The following is a 24,406-nucleotide window of genomic DNA, read 5'->3' on the forward strand; positions in this document are numbered from 1 at the left end:
GCAAAAAGTGGCAAAAGGACAGAGGTAGTGCATTTCCCCCTCCCACTCCACTTTTGCCTTATGATCTGTCACCCACATTTATGTTTTCCTCCATAATGCAAAACAAACACACAGAACCTTGGCTGGGTAAAAGCAGCTGCTGAATGAGGTTGTGGTGGGGAAATGGTGGGTTGGAAAGGGTTAACTAACCCTCTCCCACCTGCTATATTTTTTTTCTGCAGATGGTGCCATCCCCACCCCAGCTGTTCCTCAGAGGTCTACGTTTTCACACCCTGGTCTGTCAGCAAACCCTTTGGAGTTGTAGTCAGAAGACCATTTTTGACAGGTTTTAAACTCTGTAAAGTAATAAGTTCTATATATATTAAATTGAGTAACTGTTATATGTATGATGTAACACTAATAATATATATAAAACTGTGGTTGACTTGGCCTCTTTATACTGTCTTTTCCATTATGCCCATGCTTTTGACCAGCTTCTGTAACAAAGGCATTTTTGTGTGGTAAGGTACTTGAGGGCTCTTACCCAAGCAACATGAACACTAAGAAAGACAAGGTAGCAACTAATGTGGAACTTTAATGCTACCATGGGCATGTTTGTGCTACATCGCTGGCCTGTGCTCATTCTGCTAGCCCAGCTGGACTAGCAGTGATTGCCAATTCAGTGTGCCTGTCACTTGCAAAAGCACCCAATGAGGAACTAATATGAAGAATCGTCATCAATACTGTGCTTTAGTACTAGAGGTCACACTTAAAACAGTACATTCAGGGGAAATAGCCCATTTCCACAGATGTCTCAGTTAACTGAATGTGCTTCTGCCCCATTTTATTAATTTGAATGAGGTTTTGTCTGGTATCAAGGAAATCATGTGATATTTTAACATGCTGAAGCCCCGTGGCACAGAGTGGTAAGATGCAGTCCGGCAGTCAAAAGCTCTGCTCCCAACCTGAGTTCGATCCCGATGGAAGTCAATTTCAGGTAGCCAGTTCAAGACTGACTCAGCCTTCCATCCTTCTGAGACTGGTAAAATGAGTACCCAGCTTGCTGGGGGTAAAGTGTAGATGACTGGGGAAGGCAATGGCAAACCACCCCATAAACATTGTCTGATTAGAAAATGTTGTGATGTGACATCACCCCATGGGTCAGTAATGACCCGGAGTTTGCACAGGGGACTCCTTTTACCTTTAAGCCAGGGGGAAATAATTTGAGAGGTCTTCCATAAAAGAATTCCCCTTCCTGCACTTCCTAGCCAATTATCAAATGAATAATCTGGTGAATTGTCTCAATTATTAGGTACTAGTATTTTGAGAGTCATGTGGTGTAGTGGTTAAGGTGTCGGACTAGGACCTGGGAAACTCTGGTTCAAATCTCCACTGGCACCATGGAAGCTTTCTGGGTGACTTTGGGCCAGTCACACATTCTCAGCCTCAACCCTGGCTAGTATTTGGCTGGAAGACTTCCAAGGAATACCAGGGGTGTGATGCAGAGGCAGGCAATGGCAAACCACCCCTGAACATCTCTTGCCTTGAAAACCCTACAAGGTCCCCATAAATCAGCTATGACTTAACAGCAAAAAATAAATAAAAAATACTAGTATTATGAGGCAACATCAGTACTGGTATTGGCCATTTCTGGTGAATTCTGGGTTTTGCTATTTGCACTAGGACAGGGGTCAGCAAACTCATTAGTCAAAAGAGCCAAATATCAACAGTACAATGATTGAGATTTCTTTTGAGAGCCAAATTTCTTAAACTTAAACTATATAGGTAGGTACACTGTCTATTAACTTAATAAACTTTAATTAAAGTTTTAAGTCTTAATTAAACTATAGGTACACTGAATAAAACTTGATATCATACTTAATAGTGATCTTATTTATTGATAAAAAATTAAATTGTAAGTCCCTGCCATTTCCCCCTCCCCGTCCGGAGTCCTCGTCTGGAGGCCTGGTCTACCGCCATAAAAGCCTATTGGTAGACCTGGCCTCCGGCTGAGTCCCATTGGGAAGCCAGGTCTACCCATTGGCTTTCTTGGCAGTAGACCTGGCCTCCGGAGGCCCATAGAAGCCAATTGATAGACTTGGCCTCTGAAGGGGGACTTTTTCCCCTCCTCGGAGTCCAGGTCTATTGCCAAGAAAGCCAGTGGGTAGACATGGCCTCTGAGGAGGGAAAAAAGTAAGGTATCCATAAAATTAAATCATGACAATGACTGACAAACACTTAATGTGAACAATGTGAGCAAACTTTTCTCTAGATTCACAGACGCAGTAAACACATGAGAACATAAGAAAGGCCGTGCTGGATCAGACCAAGGCCCTTCAAGTCCAGTAGTCTGTTCCCACAGTGGCCAACCAGGTGCCTCCAGGAAGCCCACCAGCAAGACCAGTGCAGCATCATTGTCCTGCCTGCGTTCCATAGCACCTGATATAATAGGCCTGCTCCTCTGATCCTGGAGAGAATAGGCATGCATAGTGACTAGTATCCATTTTGATTAGTAGCCATGGATAGCCCTGTCAGATTATCAAGTTGATTGTAATAATCTGACAGTAACAGCTGTGTGATAGCTGTCAGATCTGGGAGATCTGGGAGGTCAAGATGATGTAAGCAGAAGCAATAGCCTTGCTGGTACCAAAGTGAACTGCAGGAATCCGGATCTGGGCAGTTTGCTGATGCAATGCCTTGGGCAGGTCCACAGGTGGCCTAATTCAGATCAGGTGCAGTGGGTGTATATAAGGCAATGTAACTGTGATTCTGTAACACCTAACCTATCCTATATGGAAGAAGCCTGGAAGTAGTAGTGGAGTAGTGTACGTGATGGTATGTTTTATCTGTGCACTGTAAATAAAAGACACATAAAGCAAGACTTCTGGTGGTATGTCCTGGAGGAACTCCTAATCCACTTGCTTCCACGTCAAGCCCTCTCCTCCATGAACAGGTCCACTCCCCTCTTAAAGCCCTCCGAGTTGGCAGCCATCACCACCTCCTGGGGCAGAGAGTCCCACCATTTAACCACACGTTGTGTGAAGAACTATATAGGTAGGTACACTGTTTATTAACTTAATAAACTTTAATTAAAGTTTTAAGTCTTAATTAAACTATAGGTACACTGAATAAAACTTGATATCATACTTAATAATGATCTTATTTATTGATAAAAATTAAATTGTAAGTAAGGTATCCATAAAATTAAATCATGACAATTACTGACAAACACTTAATGTGAACAATGGCCTTGCATCTCCCCGACCCCCACTGATCTCTCGGCGGCCGCCCTGGCGCATCCCGGCCACCTCGGCCTCCCGCGCTCGCCTCTCGGCCTCCTCCTCCTCCTCCTCATCCTGGGCTCTTTCCTTCCTTCCCTCCCCAGCCGGACTGCCATCCGCCCCTCCTCAGCGCCTCGGCCTCCGAGGAGGAGGAGGAGGAAGAGGAGGAGGAAGGCGGAGGGGTGTCCTCCCCCCTCCCCTCTCGCTGGTGTTCTCCAGCGGCGGAAGGGAAGGGCAGGCCACGAGGGGGATGCGCTGGAGCTTGCAGGTGAGGAAGGCGGGGGAGGTTGTGTGTGTGCTGGATCGGGGCCTCCCTCCTTCTCCCCGGTCCTCGAGCCAGCACGTTGCAAAGATCCGCCCCGCCCCCCCAGGTGCAGCAGCAGCTCTGGGCTGGTGGAAAGGCGGAGAACTTTTGCGGGACTTCTGTGTGCATGCAGAGACCGGCCGGGGCAGGGAAGGGATGCCAGGCTCTCCCTCACCGCGCCGTGCAGCCCCGATCCTCCGCCGAAGGAAGCCAGCCCCCCCCCCCGGCGCCCTCCGCGCCTGGGGAAGGTGGCTTCTCTCAGGTGGGTGGCTGCGATCCTGCAGCCCAGAGCCACACTCAAGGGGCCAAAGAGTCGCATGCGGCTCTCGAGCCGCAGTTTGCCTACCCCTGCACTAGGAAATTTTTTGTTTCAATGTCTATTCCCCATCAGGCTAAAATTGTGTGGAATTGAACTCGTTGCTGACTTTGATACTACCAACGATGAAGGGCATGATAATAATCCTGCAAAATGTCTTCAGAGCAGATGCTCATCATCTTGTAGGATTGGCCCCTAGGCATGCCTTGCCTTTATGTCACTGAATTAAACCCCTTCAGCTTCTCGTCTTGTGCACTGTAGCATGGTCACAAGGTACAGGGATGTATGAAACTAGTCCTGAGAAATTAGAACTGGGATGTATGAAATTAGTTCCCAGTCACACTACCTGTTGTGAAGGCAAGAAAGGTTCATGCTATTGATCTATGCAGAATGGAGGGGGGGGGACGGTCTTCAGGTGAAAAGACTCACTTCTACACCCCACCAAAATGCAACATGGGAGAGAGGAAGCTTTTCTCCCTCTCTCATGATACTAGAACGTGAGGTCATCTGTTGAAGCTGGAGGGTGAGAGATTCAAAACAGATAAAAGGAAGTATTTCTTCACACAATGCACAGTTAAATTGTGGTACTCCCTGCCCCAGGCTGCCAATTTGGAAGGCTTTAAGAGGGGAGTGGACATGTTCATGGAAGAGGGCTATCCATGGCTACAGTCAAAATGAATACTAGTCATGATGCATACCTACTCTCCAGGATCAGAGAAGCATGCCTATTATATTGGGTGCTGTGGAACACAGGCAGGGCAATGGTGCTGCAGTCGTCTTGCTTGTGGGCTTCCTAGAGGCACCTGGTTGGCCACTGTGTGAACAGACTGCTGGACTTGATGGACCTTAGTCTGATCCAACATGGTCTTTCTTATGTTCTTATGTACAGGTAATCCTTGGGTAGGTTGTCAGAGCAAGCCTTAGGTCTGTGTGTCATTCCACAATGCATGTGGATCCTTTAATGTGAAGTAGGATGTATGAAATTAGTCCCCAGTCACATTACCCATTGAGTGCCAAATATGAAGGTGGTAAAGGTTCATGCTAAAGATCTACGCACAATAGAGGGGGGAAGGTCTTCCAAGTGAAAAGACTCACTTCTACACCCTACCACATAGATAACCAATGTGTAACAGGGGAACTGGCCCAACATGGTGGTTCCCTCTGTTTATGGATGCATGGATGAACCCAAAAGGACAGATTCATAAGGCTGTTCCACCACACATACTCACAAATAATCAGTTTCAGACTAAGCCACATAATCCAATGAAACATACGTTGACTGATGTAAAACACTCATGTGCCAGTCTTGATCCACAAAACTACCGCCATGTCATTCAGGAAGAAAGCAAATAAAACAGCTGAACTTCCCAGGCAATGAATTCTAAAACCACTCTTCAGTGCCACACCAATGATAATTTGAAAATCTGATAGAAATTGCACGAACAGTGTAAGTATCAATTCACCCCTTATACACTGACTGACAGGTTTGTACTATTTTAAAAACAGCTGATCACCAGTTAGTAGTCTGTGTTCAAGAGGATGAATGGAAGGTGCATCGGGATAAAACCATCAGGGACACTATCTTTGGAAACTGCGCTGGAAGGAATGAGATCCGCGCGTGACCAAAGACATGCTCTTATGTCCACTAGGGGTGAAGTAATTGGGTTGGATCCAGTGAATCTCTTTCACCAAGTGGCATCTGATAACTCACTTCTGCTCATACTTTCTACAACAGAGGAAGACTTGGTGGAAGTCAATCACTGAATCCAGCAGGATACAAGGGAGCAATTGGATCTTTTTTCTTGGCAAGTATGTAAATACAACGGGAGGGTTTTCTTACTGTAATGGTCTGGGATCCTGTACATGGTTTGTATATAGTAGAATGAATATATTACAGATAGTGTTTTCATTTTATTTATTAAGACCCAGGCAACTACTTTCTATGGTGTATTAAAACATGAATATTCTACTTATTGCAAAATATCCCATACCATATAGATTTCCACTTTCTTTTGTTTTGTTTTTTTTAAAAGTCTGTTACTGTTTCAATCATTGCAAATTTCAAAATACAGGTAATACAGTACGAAAATGATCCAATTCAAGTCTTCAATATAAAAATATCAGCACAAAACTCCTTTTCAAATTCTGTTTATTGTGAACAACCCAAAACGTCTGTTTCACTATCATCTGTATTATACCAATAAACTCTGAACCTCTCCAGTTGCTTTGCTTTGCATTCCTTTCAGGTATTTTGACGGAATAAGAAATGCTAGGTAAGAAAAAAGTATTCAAAGGGCTAACTTGTTCAGAATAACAATAAATCGGTGTCCTCCCCCACTGCATCTTCTTCAGTTCAAAATCCAGCTTTGAGACTGAGGAAGGTTTCCAAATCACATCAAGGAATTAAAGTGGTCCTTTTAACCAGTAGCAGTTTGATTACCAATGACCCGGAGGATCTCTTTATGAATGCTTGGCTCTTGAGTGTTTATACTGGTATCACCTACTTGGCCATCTTCATAGCTAAAACAAAAAGTATACAGAAGAGAAAGATTTTAATATTTTGAAACCTTCCACATGATGAGAAACTGCTGGATACTCCACCCTGTATATAGTTTGTACTGGGAGGAAGAGAAGTACGACATTTTTTGGCTTATGGCTCCTATGGCTGGTAAAGCTGAGAGGCAAATGACTGTAGCACAGAGCTCTAGCAATGCTATGACTTCACCGCCTGCCGTCACTCTTTGCAGTAGAGAAAGAAATGCAGGCCTATCCTATGTGTGTGGTTGTTACAGCCAACAGCCAGGTTGAGGAAGAGGTTTTAAAGGTTATGCTATGCAACAGCACAGGCCCCTTTTGGAAAAATGGCTAAAAGTTTGTTCAACACAAACCTACAACAGGGAGGGCTGTCTCTTGACTGACCCATCCAGTTGATGTATTTTTATGTATTCCATTGTACACTCCTGTTGAAACTATTCTGCAAACAGTGTTGCATATGAACTACTGCCAGCAGGGCCTAAGGAGGCTGACAGCACTATCCTAAGTAACACCTGTCTAAGTCCACTGAAGTCAATGGGCTTAGAAGAGGATAGCTTTGCTTGGGATAGCACTGTGACCATGAGTCTTCTCTTTCATACATTCCTAGAACTTCCTGATCCTGAGTTGTAAATAGATAGTCACCGTGAAGCATCGCCAGTGAATGTGGCCATGGTCCATATCACAACCAGTTGTTTTGAAACTTTCAGTCTCAACTAGCCGGTCATGGAGTTCCTGCATATTCTTTAACCTTTCCAGATTTGGGACCCACTGAACATGGAATCACTGAGCTGTGAGCATATGACATCATATTCGGGTGATGTCAGAGTCTCAGGACAAGAAGAGGAGAGCTGCAGTTATGACCTCACCAGCGTCAAGGTCAGAAGCAGGGGCAGCAAACCAAGAGAACCAGGGATAGAGTACACAAGCCAGGCATCAGGTAGCATACTGTAGAGAGGACCAAGGCAAGGGTCAGAGCCGTGAAGGAATTCTCACTGCCACTGAATGACTTTACCCCATGGACTTCTGTTCTTATCAGCTAACACAGGAAGGAGGGTGACTCCCTTGTTCTCTGTGGATATGCATCTGACAAAGGGAACTCTGACTCTTGAAAGGTTATTCCCTGAAAATCTGGCTGGCTTCTAAGGTGCCACTGGATTCAAATCTAGCTGTTCTTCTGCAGACTGACATGGCTACCCTCTGAAACACTAGCAGCAGGCCCTTCCAAACATCAGCAAAACCTATGACTCTTTAGGAGTTTGTGTCCCAAAAGGTTGGGCTCTGTGACTCCCCAGGGGTTGAAAATCACTGCTGTAGACAATTTGGAGGCACATTATAGGGCACATATTCTCTACAAGTGGAGCTCTGGACAGAACTGTTGGGCTTCATTGCCCTGATGTATGTGACCTGAGAGTATCCCCTAAAACATACCCCAACTATCCCTCTGCAGCTTTGTATTGCAGGGGAAGATTGGACATGATGAGTAAGCCATATTTCAGGGAGGTTTGTGACAATTACTGATCTTCTAATTGAAGAACCCCTGAGGAACCACAACGTTCCCTGGAACACAGTTTCAAAACCACTGTCCGAAATGACCACTGTGCGAATTTAAGTAAAAACCAAAAATATGAGAGAAAGGAGGATTCCCAGCCAAACACCATATATTTGGAACAAAATACCAATTTGTTTTCTGGGGCCAAAAAGTATGCTGCATAGTCTGCTATTTTAAAAAATTCCATTTTAACATACAAGTTAAGGAGGTTGTGAAGCAATAAAATATTTGAAGTCATACACAGGAAAATATTCTGTACTTACACAAAGAAGAATCTTGTACACACATGATCGGTGTTTGGAACTACCCATATCTCCCCATGTTTGTGCAGATCAGGTGAAGTTATCACTGTAAGAAACAGAGACGTGTCTGAGCAACAAGGTATCCATATTTGGTAGAGATACTATGATATTTTACAGATTACAGCAACATATTTTTATCACAGGAGTTCAGATCTTTGACCGCTTTGTTCAAGTAGGAGGCAAAATTTCAGAATATGCCAGTTTGGCAAAAAATGTCCACATACAGACTAAGATAAGTGTCTTCTTTCATGGGTGCTAGACTGGTGGTGGAACATGGTGTCAAGTCGCAGCTGAATTATGTAAGTTTTCAAGGCAAGAGACAAACATAGGTTGCCTGCCTCTGTATAGCAACCCTGGACTTCCTTGGTGGTCCCCCCATCCAAATATAAACCAAAGCTGACCTTGCTTAGCTTCTGAAATCTGACAAGATCAGGCTAGCCTGGACCATCTAGAAATATTGATATGTATGCAGCTCTCTTAACTTTTGGATTATTTGTTTCTGGTAAAAGTTTTTGTATTTTTTAAACTACAGATAAAATTTCTTGTTGCTTCTTTCCTTTTCAGTGTACAGCTTTATCTTTTGTCTCTGCAAAAGACGTCCTTTTTGTTTTTATGGCAGAGATGTGAGTCTAACAGTGCATTCCTTAGGAGAGTTACTCCAGTCTAAGCCCATTCATTTCAAACCCACTCTCTTTAGGAATGCACTGTAAATCACTTATTATTATTTGGGCTTCTTGCCAAATAATTCTGGATGTTCTGTAGTTCAGTGGTGATGAAGAGAATTCCATTGGAGAATCCGGTCAGAGGACTACAGTTCCCAGAGTTCCTATGGAGAAGGGATGCCCATAAAACCAGTCTGTGCTCCACAGTCCAGTTGTTTGGAATATTGTTTTGCTTACCTTCACATAAGGCTATACATTTTAAGTTTCGGCTTTGCAAAAACTGAGACTGTTGTCCTTTTTTCTGCGACTAGGAACAACAACAAAAAATAAAACGTTGGAGGAAAATGTTACACTAAATACTTTCCATCGACTAATGCAACTTTACAGCTGTAATAGAAAGCAAGACATAAACATTCTCGCCAGAAGCACTGATATCCTTTCTGAACCTTCAACTATAAAATTCAAGTCCAATAGTCCAACAACAGAGAAAATTTAGTCCAACATTTTGAGGGCATAGTCATGACACTACAAGACTTATGCATTTACAGACAGACTGATGAAATGTCATCTTTCAGTCATGCTCTGCTCCTTTGATATATTACACTGCTTCAGTGGCGTTATTCTCCTATTTTGCAGCTCAGCTATGTTGCAGCCTTTGCATTATACTGTTCTTTTGTATGCATTTTACCATGTTTATAGTGTGCTGTCCTCAAATTTGAGTGCCGAAGACGGACTGTACATGAAATAAGTACAGAAATAAAGATTGATTTTTTTAGCTGTCTTTGAACCCAACAAATTAACTCTAATTATTAGGCCGTACATTGGGTTTGCATGACTCTGGCGTTGCTGTTAATGCCGTACGCAATTCTACACAGACATGGATGTACAACCAAAATGCAGCAACAGGCAACACAAGGATAGCTCTTTATGGGACTCTATGGCATGAAAAGCCATTTCTGATGTGCATTGTCTACGGATTGCCCTTCAATTCAGTTCAGTTTATTTACAGTCATTTGACCCGAAAGTATCAGTACAAAATTTACAATTTAAAAACCCCAACTGAGGACCTCCGTATGTTACTGGCTACATAACAGAACTTTGCCACTGAATAAGAGATAAAAGCATCTTTATCTTCTAATAAAAATTTAACAATAAAATCATCCGAATGGCTAACATTTCTAAAATTTCTAGACAACACAGGTAAAATCAGCTTATTTCTAACCTCCTGATCAAATTCACAGTGTAATAACGTATGTACAATTGACCCAACTGAATTAAAATTACAGGGACATAATCTGGCCTCTACAGGTATATGCTGAAATCTCCCGTTGAGAATAGATGAGGGAAAGGCATTAAATTGGGCTCTTGAAAAGGCCCATCGAAAATGGATTGCCCTTCTGAATCTTGCTGTACTTCCGCTCCCCCCAACCCTCTGTGTGTTCACAAGGGTATTGTGAAGATATCAATAACCTTTATATCCTGCTCCCGAGATCACAAACACACATACACAAAAGTAAATGCCTTTCAGAGATGCTTTATGTCTTTCTTTTTTCTTTTCTTTTTTACCTGTAACACACCGCTGTTTTTACTGCCCGAAGCAGGCTCATCCTTCGCTGACACCTTCTGCTGTTTTTTGTTCATCCCTAAAGACATCAGATTTACATCAGAAAGGCTGGTGCGGAAAATGTCAGATGTTACACTTCATCTATGTGGAGACAGCGAACGGATAAAGAGGCCGCTGCTTCTTCCCAGCAGCCCGCACTCCTGGCAATTTAGCACATTTCATGCAGCCTGCTGAGGTCCCAGAAAGATGCAGTGGTCCTAAAGCCTCTCTCTGCTTCTCAGAGTCACTGAGCCATATGCTGAGGAGGCATCTACTGGACTTGAGGGGCATGTATATGACTGGAGCAGTTTATGCAGCGAGATCTGTCCCCCCACCCCCAGGCAGATCTGCAGCACATTCCAGATCAGGAATCTACCCGTGAGACAGGGAAGGAGAATTAGAAGTATGGGAAGAAAGCATGCAACTGAATACCACCACAGCCATCATTAATGGTGGAACCTCAGATGCCAGCTGCATCCAAAGCATTTTCAGAACAGATCCAGGACAGACAATTTTGAAACTAGCTAGTGGTTTCTGTTCTGGCAAAGTGTTAACATCTCACCATACCACTAGCACTAGAATTACAAGGGGTCGGGGGGGGGGAGCGGGTTGCTGCCCAGTCCCCAATATTGTCTTAGAAATGTCTAGAGAAGGACCATGATTTGGCCTCATCTCTATTCAAGGATCCTCCATGGCTCACCACTGCCTGGATCTCTCCCTTAGCTCTCTCTTTGGCAATGCGCTTGGCCAAGGTTGGCAGTCTGGTAATACTACCATTGTATTCTGCATTGGTCAGACCTCACTTGGAATACTGTGTCCAGTTTTGGGCTCCACAATTTAAGAAGGATGTTGACAAGTTGGAGCGTGTCAAGAGGAGGGCGACCAGAATGGTCAAAGGTCTGGAATCCATGCCCTATGAGGAGAGACTTAGGGAGCTGAGTTTGTTTAGTTTGAAGAAGAGAAGGCTGAGGGGAGCCATGATAGCCATGTTTAAATATTTGAAGGGATGTCATGTTGATGAGGGAACTAGCTAGTTCTCTGTTGCTCTAGAGACTAGGACACGGAGTAATGTATTTAAACTAATAGAAAACCGATTCCACCTAAACGTTAGGAAGAACTTTCTGACGGTGAGGGCTGTTCAACGGTGGAATGTGCTGCCTTGGTGGATGGTGGAGTCCCCGTCTTTGGAGGTCTTTAAGCAGAGGCTAGATGGCCATCTGTCGGGAGTGCTTTGATTGTGGGATCCTGCATGGCGGGAGAGGGTTGGGGTCACTGGGGATGTGGGGAGAGGTAGTTCTTAATTTCCTGCATTGTGCAGGGGGTTGGACTAGATGACCCTGGTGGTCCCTTCCAATTCTATGCTTCTATGATTGCCTTACTTCTCCAGAGGACGGCAACGAAGATGGTGAGGGGTCTGGAGACCAAGTCCTGTGAGGAAAGGTTGAAGGAGCTGGGTATGTTTAGCTTGAAGAGGAGAAGACTGAGAGGGGATATGATAACCATCCTCAAATTTCAAATTTCAATACCTTTATTGGCATACCATCAAGCAGTCGATCAAATAAAACCAACCCTCATAATAACCATCTTTAAATACTTGAAGGGCTGTCATATAGAGGATGGCGTTGAGTTGTTTTCTGTTGCCCCAGAAGGTCGGACCAGAACCAACGGGTTAAAATTAAATCAGAAGAGTTTCCATCTAGACATTAGGAAGAATTCTCTAACAGAGCGGTTCCTCAGTGGAACAGGCTTCCTCAGGAGGTGGTAAGCCCTCCTTCCCTGGAGGTTTTTAAGCAGAGGCTAGATGACCATCTGTCAGCAATGGTGATTCTGTGACCTTAGGCCGATCATGAGAGGGAGGGCATCTTGGCCATCTTCTGGGCACTCGGGTGTGTGTGGGGGAGGTAGTTGTGAATTTCCTGCATTGTGCAGGGGGTTGATGACCCTGGTGGTACCTTCCAACTCTATTATTCTATGATTCTAGATACTTTCTGTATCCAGATCCAACCATGTTATGAGCCCAGGTAGAATCTCTCTTTAGCCAACCAGCTCGTGTCAGCTTGGCCACCTGTCCCCATGCACTTGCTTTGGTCGGATACTCTCTCCTGTCAATCAGTCTCGTGTTACTGCTCCAAGACTCTCAGCTGCCTTAAAAGCCACAACATACATCCTACGCATTCTTCGTGGGGTCCTGATTGCTTCCCCACTGGCTCACTGTGGCCCAATGTGCTATTAATGTGCGTCAATTGGTTCAATGGGTTTCATTGGTTTTCCTGTTCAGTTTCATTGCGTTTTAATTATGCTGTGCTGTATTGATTTTTTATGTAACATATGTTGGATTGCTCTTAATTGTTAACCACTCTGAGCCCAGCCTTGGCAGGGAAAGAGAGTGGGGTATAAATCTAATAAAGTACATAAAATAAACATTCAGCAAGTTCTGTGGTAAAACTATGCTTCATTGGTTACAAGCTCTGGCTTTGACGTGGAGAGACTTCTGTCCACTGCCCTGAAGAGCTGCTGACAGTCAGAACAGACAATACTGACCCACACAAACTAGATGGTCATCTTTCAGCAATGCTGATTCTATGACTGTAGGCAGTTCATGAGAGGGGAGGCATCTTGGGCATCTTCTGGGCATCCAATAGGGGTCCCTGGGTGTGTGTGGGGGAGGTAGTTGTGAAATTCCTGCATTGTGCAGGGGGTTGGACTAGATGACCCTGGTGGTGTTGGGAATGTTGTTGCTGTCTCTTTAATGGGATGTTCCTATTTGACTGAACCTGGGGACTGCCCTCTGACTCCTCCTCCTTTCTCAGTAGACATTTTTTGTCTCTCTCTTTTTCCACATGGTCTGCAAAGGAGGCAGATGTTTCTACAGATCTCTCCTGTAAAAACCAGTGCAATCATACTTGGACTCACATGATGCTGGATTAGCTAGCCACTTGTATAGGGACATGTATTCTTTAGATGAGGCTTTCTATCTTTTATCAGCTGCAACAAGAATGTTAACAGACGAAACTTGAATAAATGTAAGTTCTATTTTTTTGCAATTTACTTTTTGGGAAGATTGATTTTATTGCACTCAATATACACTTCCATGACTGGGCAAACTCTGCCATATTAACCACATATAAAACCCAATAGGTGGTGCCTTCCAACTCTATGGGCGAAATCGCATGGTCGCTTTATCCTCCTTTAATCCCTGTTTTAGCCAGGATCGAACGCACGTTCGGCAAAACACATGCTTTCGATCCTGGCTGAATCCTGGCTGAAACAGGGATTAAAGGAGCATAAAGCGACCATGCGTTTTCGCCCTATGATTCTAGTGGTCTGATTCTGTATAAGGCAGGTGTGTGTGTGTGTGTGTGTGTGTGTGTGTGTGTCCCGGTCTGACTAGGCTGATCTGTGCTAGGTATGCAGCCTCCACTGCAGCATCTGCAAACTACTTTGGCTTTTGGGCGCAATGGAATGTAACTTTTTATGGACCAGAACCGAGCCTCAATCCTTAATGTGAAGCAGCTCTTGGGGGAGCAAAAGGAGTGATGCCTGACACAGGTTTGCTCACATCGTCCCTGTATTTTTCTCCCCCTCCCCTCCCCTGTCCAAAATTGTCTATGCTTCATTGGTTGCAGACTCTGGCTTTGACACGGGCCGCTGAAAACGGTGGATGTCTCCCAAACTCGCTGTTACCTGGCTTGGAATAGAAATCTGCATAGCTCATAATGCTTGAAGGTATTTTACAGGTATTATGCATCCAACACCATTTCTCCACCAAGCCCTTCTGCAGAACAGAATGCAAAATGAGATTATGTAAAAAGGGCCCCTCCTAGAAACCTCCAGTGCTGAATGCGTTTACATTATGTAAATGCATTTAACACCAAAGTGCTCTGGGAGGCTTTTTTTCCTCCTTTTGCCTTCTCACAATTAGCAGAAAAGGTCAAGTTAATAAAGCTAAGGGGATAAAATATAAAAGAGAGGACATAACAGTGCAATCCTAAACACACGTACACCCTTTCGAAACCCACTGAAGTCAGTAGGTTTAGAAGGATGTAACTCTGCTTAGAATTGCACTTTGATTTTGGGGGGATTGGTAAGCTTCTGCAAATTTGGGTAGACATGCTCCAGGACTGCATAGCTTCTTTTCCAAAAAAGAGGTGTGTGTGTGTGTGGGGGGGGGGGGGGCTCTAGGGCATTGTTGGGATGCTCCACCTTAATATATTGTGGAATTTGCTTCATTGTCTTTGGGACTGGGCTAAAGTCAACTGAGAACTCCCACCACCACCACCACCACAAGCATTTTCCAATGATGCCTGTAACTGGAGAAGATTTTTCTAAATGAGATATGAGAAGTTCATTCATCTCTTGACAGACCTTTGGTGAACAATGTTGGGAAAAAAACAATTTTCTTGGTTCTGATTCCTGGCTTACTCTGTTTCTGCTTTTAAGTTTGTTCTCGTTCACCGTATGGGTTTTGAGCTTGGGCAAGATTCTGAAATGGAGTGCACCCTTGGCTTTGATCATACCTCCTCCCTTGCAAAATCATTTGCAAGGAAGTACTCCAACAGCTCAAATATCACTTTTTTTCAACTCTTGGTCCATATAAAGAATGGGGGGGAGACCCTTGCTAACAAATGACTCAGCAATGAAGCAGGTATATTAAAATACCTTCTCCCTACTGTACCCCCCAAATGTAGAATGACTTATCAATATCACCTGAGTAACCAAAAGATATGCTTGACAATGGACTAAGGTAGATCCCACTTCCAAACATTGCACCATGGAGCTGAAACACAGAAACGAGAAGCAAACAAAAACTTGGATTAATGGCTGTTTGCAATATTATTTTACAAAATAAGACCATGTAGTATGTACATTATTTAGCCTGAATTCCTAACGTCTTTAAGAAGCTTTGAGTCTCCACTACAGCATGCTGGAGAGAGCAAAGTGACTTCTAAAGGTTGGAAAAGACGTGCATAATGAAAACGAAGCCACAAAGTAGTCGAGGTCATCGCGATGGAAACTACCCATGTATAAAAGGCCTATCTCACAGTGACAGAGAAAAGATATCAGGGCCTCGAAGATTCTCACTCTGTTAATATTTTTCAAAATTGTGTAAAACAGAACCTCTCTCTTTAGTGGCCATTTGAAAATTGATCTTTTTAGGAACACAGGAGAACCCCTCCTGGATCAGTCCAAGGGCCCATCAAATCCAGCATTCTGTTCACGCAGTAGCTGACCAGCTGCCTCAAGCACAAGAAGGTTGACCTCAGTAGCATCCTCCCGCCTGTGCTCCACAGCAACTAATATAAAAAGGCATAATGCCTTGTTTTTTTTCATTGTTGTTTTTCAATGGATATTAGTCACTATTTTGCTATTGTATTTTTTGTTTGGTTTTCAGACATCATTGTGAGTCACCTCGGTTCTTATCGGGTGAAAGGTGAGCAAGAAATGTCCTAAATAAACAAAGGCATGTCCATAGAGGCAATGAACAGCTTGGATGGGGCACTTCTGAGAAGAAAAATGAATGCCTACCCTGAAAAAGATAAGTCCCCTCTTGCCCAAAGTCTGGAGTGGATTGGGAGGAACTGCACACAGAACTGAGCTGCTCTCCACCATTTTGAAACTTATCTCTGCCCCATTCTCCATATTGGTGACAGGGTGAGGGTCCACACAGACCCTCAGCCACTCTGGATTAAGATAGATTTATTTCTTTTCTGGTTTATGCCATTAGTCATGCTTGGAATGTGCATGATATCATCTGGTAAATGGAAAAGGTAATCCCCTATGCAAGCACCAGGTCATTATTGACCCGTGGGGTGACATCACATCACGACATTTACTAGGCAGACTGCGTGTATGGGGTGGTTTGCCATTGGCTTCCCCAGTCTACACGTTACCCCCCTCCCAAGCTGGGTACTCATTTTACGACCTCGGAAGGATGGAAGGCTGAGTCAACTTTGAGCTGGCTACCTGAAACTGACTTCCGTCAGGATCAAACTCAGGTCATGAGCAGAGTTTCTGACTGAAGTACTGCCGCTTAACACTCTGTGCCATGGGGCTAACATATCATCTGGACGTTCCCCTTTAATGCAGGGGCTTGCTGCTTTCCACGAAGGGAAAAATCCATGTGTGGCAGAACCCACAGTCACAGCTAGAGCCAGTGCGGTGTAGTGGTTAGAGTGTTGGACTAAGGTTTGGATCCCCTACTCTGCCACAGAAGTTTGCTGGGTAACCTTGGGGCAGTCACTCTCTCAGCCTAGTACCTGACAAAGGGTATTCTGACTCTTGAAAACTCATACCCCCCAAATCTTGTTGGTCTCTAAGGCGCTACTGGACTCGGATATAGCTCTTTCTTTCAGTCTAAGCAATCTCACAGTGTTGTGAGGACACAATGGAGGAGGGAAAACAATGTTGTGTGCTGCTTTGGGTCACCATTGGGGAAATTATACAATTATAGTTGCTTCCTTTTTCCTGTTGGTTTTGTAGATCTGTTTGTATTGTACATGCAGTGTTCTTTGTACACACAAGGGAGAAGCAAATTGGAAATGTGGGTTTTTAAGGCTGAAACCTCAGGGATAAGAGATCCAAAATCATCTCTAGATGCTCCCTGGCTCAGAAGTTGAGGCAACAGCACAGCAAAACACAGGGGACTTCGTAAGTACTGTACTGTCTAGCTGAGTGGAAATGATCTCATCCTTTGGACTTGGTGAAAAGTCCAACATTGATTTGTGCTATTTTGAGGAGGGGGGGGGGCAAATCAGATGAGATGGGTCTAGAAGAAACTGCACTGTCATTGTTCTGATTATACAACAACGGCTTCAAATTGCAGCCCCCTGCTTACCCTAAGGGACTCATGCCCACAGCCTTCTAACCAAAGCCCCATCTGTTTTTATTTCATTACCTGCAGCCTTGTATTGGAAGCCACCACTAAGCCATTCCTCAGGATGGAGTGCCAGTTTTCAATGTGTGACCCACTTCAAAACAAAACAAGAGAGGCGATATTGGTATGGTTATAAATCCAATCGAAACTAATTCAGCAATTTCCTGCAAAATAATGTGCTCCTTATCTGAGAATATGAATGTGCAGGGCTGCGGAGACCGCAATCACAACTTTTGCTGAGCCAGATTTGGCTCCTCTCTTTCAATACTCACTGAAACGCAAAGGTACTTCCATAGAGATTCTTAGCAGCTCTGAAATTGGATTCTTTGGCTGGTGGACTGCTGAGAAGAAGGAACTGATGGGGAGTGTGCATAAACTTCAATTGCTGGAAGAAGGAAAGTTAACGGTGAGATAAGATAAAACAGAAGGAATGAGAGAGGGACATTCTTGTTGGTCGAGCACTCAAGAGCTGGCACTCAGTAGCAGTTTTAAGGATCTCCCGCTAGAAACACACATATTGCTGACTCTATGTTATGTGTAAGGAAAACATAATGCTACATAGCATATGCTCTAAATTTTGATATCTTTGCAAAGTACCATGTTTGGTGTCTCTGTACCAATTGAGAGGGGGGGGGAAAAACCCATGATGGACATTTATGTTGTGATAATATACAACACTGGCCAGTATCCTACCATTCTACTAAGTAGTCTGAAGCCTTCCTCTAGCCTCAGGAGGCTATCTTCAACTTCAGTGACTCTTCCTACAATGGAAGGAGCCCTAAAACTAAAGAAAGTCTCCTTAGATAGGATACCATCTACCCATCTTTTTGTTTTCACATGAACACGTGAAGCTGCCTTATACTGAATCAGACCCTTGGTCCATCAAAGTCAGTACTGTCTACTCAGATTGGCAGCGGCTTTCCGGGGTCTCAGGCAGAGGTCTTTCACATCACTTGCTTAGTCCCTTTAACTGGAGATGCCGGGAATTGAACCTCGGGCCTTCTGCATGCCAAGCAGATGTTCTACCACTGAGCCGCAGCCCCTCCCCTTCCTGAATGCTGTTGCTTCTTCTTGACTCCATTTTTCCTTTTGAGACCTTATTGTGCTCTGCCTCATGTGTGGACTTTCATCTTATTGGCTGTGGCGAGTCTGTAATGTCATCACATCACTGTATCAATACAGATATACAATATAATACAGTGTTGTTACCTCAGTGAGAAAATCTCATGGATAACCCCAGCCAACGGGATTAAATAATAGTGAGGGCAGATGTTGCTGTACCCAGTAACTAAGATTTTAACAATGGGAATGCATTTGCAAAGGGATCAGAAAACTGCTGAAAATGGGAGACACTTCTTTGCAGTGCTTTTTCCAGTCCCTGTTCGGCTTCTAGGGAACAAAAAATGAAAATAATGGAGGATGGGTGGGTGGAAATAGCTTGGGGCATTTTTAATTAGTCAGAAGTAGCTCTCATTAAAGACAAGGCTGGCAATATATGATGTAGAGCCTTTTAGATGACTTGGAGGAGGGGGCTTGTAGTCCATCCCCATTAGAAGGAATTAGACGAAGCCTTTGTCGGTAATTGAGATGGGAGGTAACTCCTTGGAAAATGTATTTTAGTGCTTGCCCTAGGATGGACTTGCTTTTTGCTTCACATTTCTACCTTTTACTGATCAGTTCTATCTTCCATCTGTCATATTGCTTTTAAACTTTCCCCTTTTTTGAATAAGGATGAAGGGTAAACTCTCCCAGTTTGAATGCTCCAAGCAGGGCAAAACCAGCTAACTCATTTTGCTTGTTATTTTGGGTGGCTATTAATTGTAAACTTATATTGAACAGGATTAGCATTGCAGTAAAGGATTCCTGAGTTTTAAGAGCTAAGGTTTTTTGTTTAAAGAGTTTGAAGAGTTGTTTGTTCTTTAATTTACATCTAGGAGTTCAGCAGCAGAGAAATTGCTGGGTTTTGATGTTACAAGTCTTTTTGTATGCATGGCACAGAATCTGTTATCATAATAAAGGAAATAAGTAGTTAAGAACATCTAATAGTTACGTCTGGTTCTTTTCCAAATGAGTTCCCTCTCTTACTGCAAGGCTTAAAATTAATCAGTGTTCGAGTCTTAGAAGAGAAAAACTGTTAATACACGTTTCCCCATTTTGATTCTGAATGAGAAGTTAAAGCTTTTGAGCTAAACCTTATGAGTATTTTCTCATTTACAAACATGGAATTTCCCCAATGACTCCAACTTATATGGAACCCATCTTTTGTGGGACACAAAAATTGAATATGGTATGAAACAACTAGCAAAGAAAGCATGAGTCCCAGTTGAAAATTCGAATTTGACATGTACAGACCCTGCAAACTGATACTTACAAAAATTGTGCACTTGAGATAATTTTCCCTCTCATCGCTCCTAACTCAGTCCTCTAATTAAACACAACTTTTCTATTCTCTTGAATACAACTGAAGATTCGTACAACAAAGATCATTGGAAAGACAAAGACAGGCCAGAATGTTAACATTAGTTTATGGGGGAGAATTGAACACTTGATTAAGATCAGCAGTGACATGACTCTGTCAACAGGAAATGACATTATTTGCCTCTGCGGAAGATGTCGTCAGTTCCATTACAAAGAAGTTGCACATGGAGACATACACAGCAACTTTCTTGCTGTCTAGCTCAACAGATGAATAGTCAATAAGCTGAGAAGGGTAGAAATGTGCTAAGTACTGCACAGCATGACTGTTTCCTGTGGCAGACTGTAACCAAGGTAACCTAGCCCTTGGAATCTCACCAGGGTTAGACTGTCTGTAACTTGACAAAAAATAATGTGGCTGATGCCAGAAGGATTCAAAGAATCATAGAGTTGGAAGGGTCCATACAGGCCATCTAGTCCAACCCCCTGCTCAATACAGGATCAGCCTAGAGCATCCCTGACAAGTGCTTGTCCAGCCTCTGCTTAAAGACTGCCAGTGAGGGGGAGCTCACCACCTCCCTAGGTAGCTGATTCCACTGTCGAACAACTCTTACTGTAAAAAACAGTAATATCCAGCCAGTACCTTTCCTTCTGCAATTTAAACCCATTATTGTGAATCCTATCCTCTGCTGCCAACAAGAACAGCTCCCTGTCCTCCAAGTGACTCACCTGTCCACATCTAGTATTGCCGTTCAATATTCTGGACAACATTCCTGTCAAAGCTTCTGGTACTTGTGGAGGTTAGAGCCAAACTTCACAAAATGCTTAACTCTAGATACATATATTAGCTATGAAAAGCATCTGTGGGTCGCCAATATGGATTAGGATCATGGCACTGGAAAAGGGGGAAGTGAATCTGTCCTTCCATGCCATTTCTCCAGTTAAAATGTATCCCTGTTTTCCCTTAAGTCCCAGTAGGAGAAAACCACAGGCACCTTATGGGTATCTGTCTTATTTCATATGATGACTTCAATCAGCTGCAGGGAGGGGCATTTTCAATTGGAGTTAGGAGAGAGCCCACCCTTCCTGATGCCAAAGCTTTGATCCTCCTTGTGTATTTCTGTAAATGCTTGTCAGTGTTAAATAACACTTCTGGAGCTCCGGTTGCAGAAATCCAATTATGTGTATTTTGGACCTTGCTAAAAGTGAACACACACTGTTTACAACGTGAGTCTAACATAATGGATTTGGAGCCTAACATGATAAGTACAAACAATTCTAATGCAGATTTAAACACACACATATGCTAGTTTATATTTATATGTCCTGGGTTAACCCAATTAGAATTTGGAAAGTAATATAATTGATTGACACATGTACATTTGCTGTTTCATGTATGTCTGCCCAGATGTAAACTGAAATACCCTGGTGCAAATTACTATCCCCACATTATTTTGCTGTTCCTTTAGGCAGTACTAAAGGTTCCCTGGTCACACAATCAGTCAAAAGAAATAGATGTTGTTGTGGTGTTCAGGAATCCATCCAATCATGTCCCCTTTACCCTGGGTTATTAGATGATGATTGGAACACATTATACTCAGGGGCAGAGTCATAAATGTGGCTGAGAAAGAAAAAGAGGGATCTCTGATAATCACATGGAAAATGCTTCGCGCAAATCAGCTGCAGGATTTTGTTATTAAAACAAATTGGACCTTACATGCCTAAGTGAACACCTCTGCTATAATACATTGAGCTGTGTCATCAAAAGTCAATTGACTTCCCATCTGAAAAGTTATTCTGAAGAATATTAAAGAGATGCAAACTCAGACCGACAACAGATGGGATTTTGTTACACATTCAGTAGGGCAGGGATTCAAACCATCAGGCTTTTTCATGACTTCAGTAACATGTCAAAGCAGGGTCATATGAAGGTTCCACAACAAAACAGCTTTTCTGATGCTTCTTACTTGAAAGCAGTGACTGGATAAAGTTCGTTTGTGTCACATGGAAGTGTCACCATCAAAAAATTTAAATCAGTATTCATTATAGAAGAATCCATTGTTTTTAGGATAATATCACACTTACCCTGTTCACAGGTAGCTTCACGATGTGTGATCTATTACTTGAAATAACCCTGGAATACATAAAAACAACATTTGAAACCAAACAGGAAAGTCACTGATGGTAACCATCACTTCATTTCCTTCAGCCCATATGACCAAACTACCCCACAATAAACTCTCCCTCATCCTAAAATAGCTTGGTCATCGGTATCACGAAGTAATGTGGATTTTATCCCACCTTCATCCTGCCCAGTCCTAATTGCAGCCCTTGTCCTACATGGATTTTGTCCATGAAGGTCCTATGATTGCCTGCATAACCTTTCTGGTAGTCAGAGGAGGCCCCTTCCTCCCTGTTTCACCAGTGGAAAAGCTGCTTGGATCCATCACATAGGAACCTTGTCCAAGCACAACATAGAATTTATTCAAGAGAAGTGCTCAGGAAGCCTCTCTCATTTTCAAACTAATGAAGGACATGATCCATCCATAGGGCTCACTAGTGAACTCCCAATTCTGGGCACGGACTACTACATTCTGTCCATATTATATAACTATACATACATACATTCAGCGGCCCTGCCAGTTCATATGAACAACTTGTTCAAGTTTAGCCTCTGTGGAGTGGAGCTGCTGGATTAGTATACAAGACGTATATATTGGTTTCCCAATACAACAAATGGTTTTCCAGTGCATCCTCACATTGTGTACCCAGTGAGGAAGAGGATGGAAGAGTTAAATGAATCCTCTGAACGCCATGGGAATCTCACAGTTGTTCATGTTAAGAAACAGTGTGAATCAGCTAACAATGGATCATAACTCTGCAGAATTAACTATGTGCATTTTCAAACAGCTGGCATAATATTTAAGAAGTCCTTACCACTGCAGAAGAGGATGAGCAAGGGGATCTTGTTTGTCCATCTGCTTTTTTATTTCTAAGTAAGGTGCCTGAGAAATAATAATAATAAGCTTTGGATTTTATAAATTGATTTTCTCTACCTTTAAGGAGTCTCAAACCGGCTTGCAATCGCCTTCCCTTCCTCTCCCCACAACAGACACCTTGTGAGGTAGGTGGGGCTGAGAGAGTTCAGAGAGAACTGTGAAAGGCCCAAGGTCACCCAACAGGCTTCATGTGTAGGAATGGGGAAACAAACCTGGTTCACCAGATCAAAGTCCACCACTCAAGTGGAGGAGCGGGGAATCAAACCTGGTTCTCCAGATTAGAGTCCACCGCTCTTTACCACTACACCACGCTGGCTCTCCAATGTAATGTAAACTCCTAACCACTACACCACGCTGGCAGTGATTAATTATAGTATTATTATTAGTCAAGAGATGTTCTGCAATCTAACTGAAGCTCATTCGGACCCATCCCACTCCTGAAATGTTGCAAAAGGATCAACTGAAAGTTTCACCTTAGGAAGAATTCACCGGCAGCAAGAAAACCAACATCTTTGGGGGTGGATTTTGGTACAGTGGCCAGTCTTGTCAATACACCAAGAAGTATTGATTGCAATTTGCCAAGCCCTTGCCATTTATGCAGCATTCCAAATACTCATTTCCTCATAAGGATCGGGGGGGGGGGACTCCAGGTGGTTTCGTTTCAAAACCATCTAATATTTAATAGCCAAGGGCTGGCTGTGGTGCAGATCAGCAAATTCACATAATGGGACCAGCTATCAATAGAGGCACCTGGTTGGCCACTGTGTGAACAGACTGCTGGACTTGATGGGCCTTGGTCTGATCCAGCAGGGCCTTTCTTATGTTCTTAAATACCATGTGGGGTTCTGCAAACCTAGGGGACCTTATCAGAGAGCAAAACGCTACATTCCACCTTGATCTTGTGTTTTAAATATGTGGCTGCTGCTGCTTCTGTACAAATCAGGGTCACGAGGGCTGGATTTGCAGAAGAGAAACGTGGGCATCCCAATTTCCCCTTGCAACTCCACAGCTGGCTGCTTTGCCACCCAGCCCAAGATCCACATCAGCGCTTGCAAAGAAACCGAAGAGCTTTTTATCCGCAAACAACATTTTGTCCACCCCGATTTGTGCTGAGAAACAGCAGCTCTCCCATTTCATTGAAGTGAATCGGGTTATAGTAATAAAGAAGCCATCAGTGGAATGAAACCTTGGGAAAATATTAAACATCAATGGATTTCTGCCTTCAGTTAATACAACACAAATTGGCCCTCTGAGTATATTGGACCTGTCAGTTTGGTGAAGCCGGGCTTAATGTCGAAGGACTGCAATAAGGAAAAAGGAACCCCTTCAACATATGATGTGGTCCTGCCCTGTGATAGCCCTACTGTAGCATGAAGTGAAAAAGTAGATAACCCTAAAAAAGTAGATAAATCCTAAAAGGGGGAGTAGATCCGCGGCGGCTGGGAATGGCGGAATCGCGCAGTCTCCTCAGAGGCTTCCCGGCTGCCACGGGCGGGGGGGGGGGGGAAAGCATTTTTTAAAACTAAAAATGAAAAAATACCCCATTGAAAATAGCAAGGCTGTCTAAATAAATACCCCACCACTGCT

At 43.5% G+C, this 24,406-nt stretch overlaps 1 protein-coding gene across 3 annotated transcripts in view; it reads right to left on the reverse strand.

The window, feature by feature from the left end:
• Nucleotides 1-5,743: 5,743 nt before the first annotated feature.
• Nucleotides 5,744-24,406, reverse strand: part of PARP8 (poly(ADP-ribose) polymerase family member 8) — a 168,193-nt gene continuing 149,530 nt past the window's right edge. For all 3 annotated transcript variants that reach the window (XM_056848449.1, XM_056848448.1, XM_056848450.1), the window contains 9 exons: nucleotides 22,758-22,825; nucleotides 21,906-21,954; nucleotides 17,678-17,790; nucleotides 17,427-17,499; nucleotides 15,239-15,308; nucleotides 10,495-10,571; nucleotides 9,166-9,235; nucleotides 8,228-8,312; nucleotides 5,744-6,400 (listed from right to left, as the gene is read on the reverse strand). In XM_056848449.1, the coding sequence (XP_056704427.1) occupies nucleotides 6,298-6,400; nucleotides 8,228-8,312; nucleotides 9,166-9,235; nucleotides 10,495-10,571; nucleotides 15,239-15,308; nucleotides 17,427-17,499; nucleotides 17,678-17,790; nucleotides 21,906-21,954; nucleotides 22,758-22,825 (708 nt within the window). In that variant the 3' untranslated portion in view covers nucleotides 5,744-6,297. The remainder of the gene's footprint in view (nucleotides 6,401-8,227; nucleotides 8,313-9,165; nucleotides 9,236-10,494; nucleotides 10,572-15,238; nucleotides 15,309-17,426; nucleotides 17,500-17,677; nucleotides 17,791-21,905; nucleotides 21,955-22,757; nucleotides 22,826-24,406) is intronic.

Source organism: Euleptes europaea, chromosome 4 (assembly GCF_029931775.1).
Source record: "Euleptes europaea isolate rEulEur1 chromosome 4, rEulEur1.hap1, whole genome shotgun sequence".
Classification (NCBI taxonomy): domain Eukaryota; kingdom Metazoa; phylum Chordata; class Lepidosauria; order Squamata; family Sphaerodactylidae; genus Euleptes; species Euleptes europaea.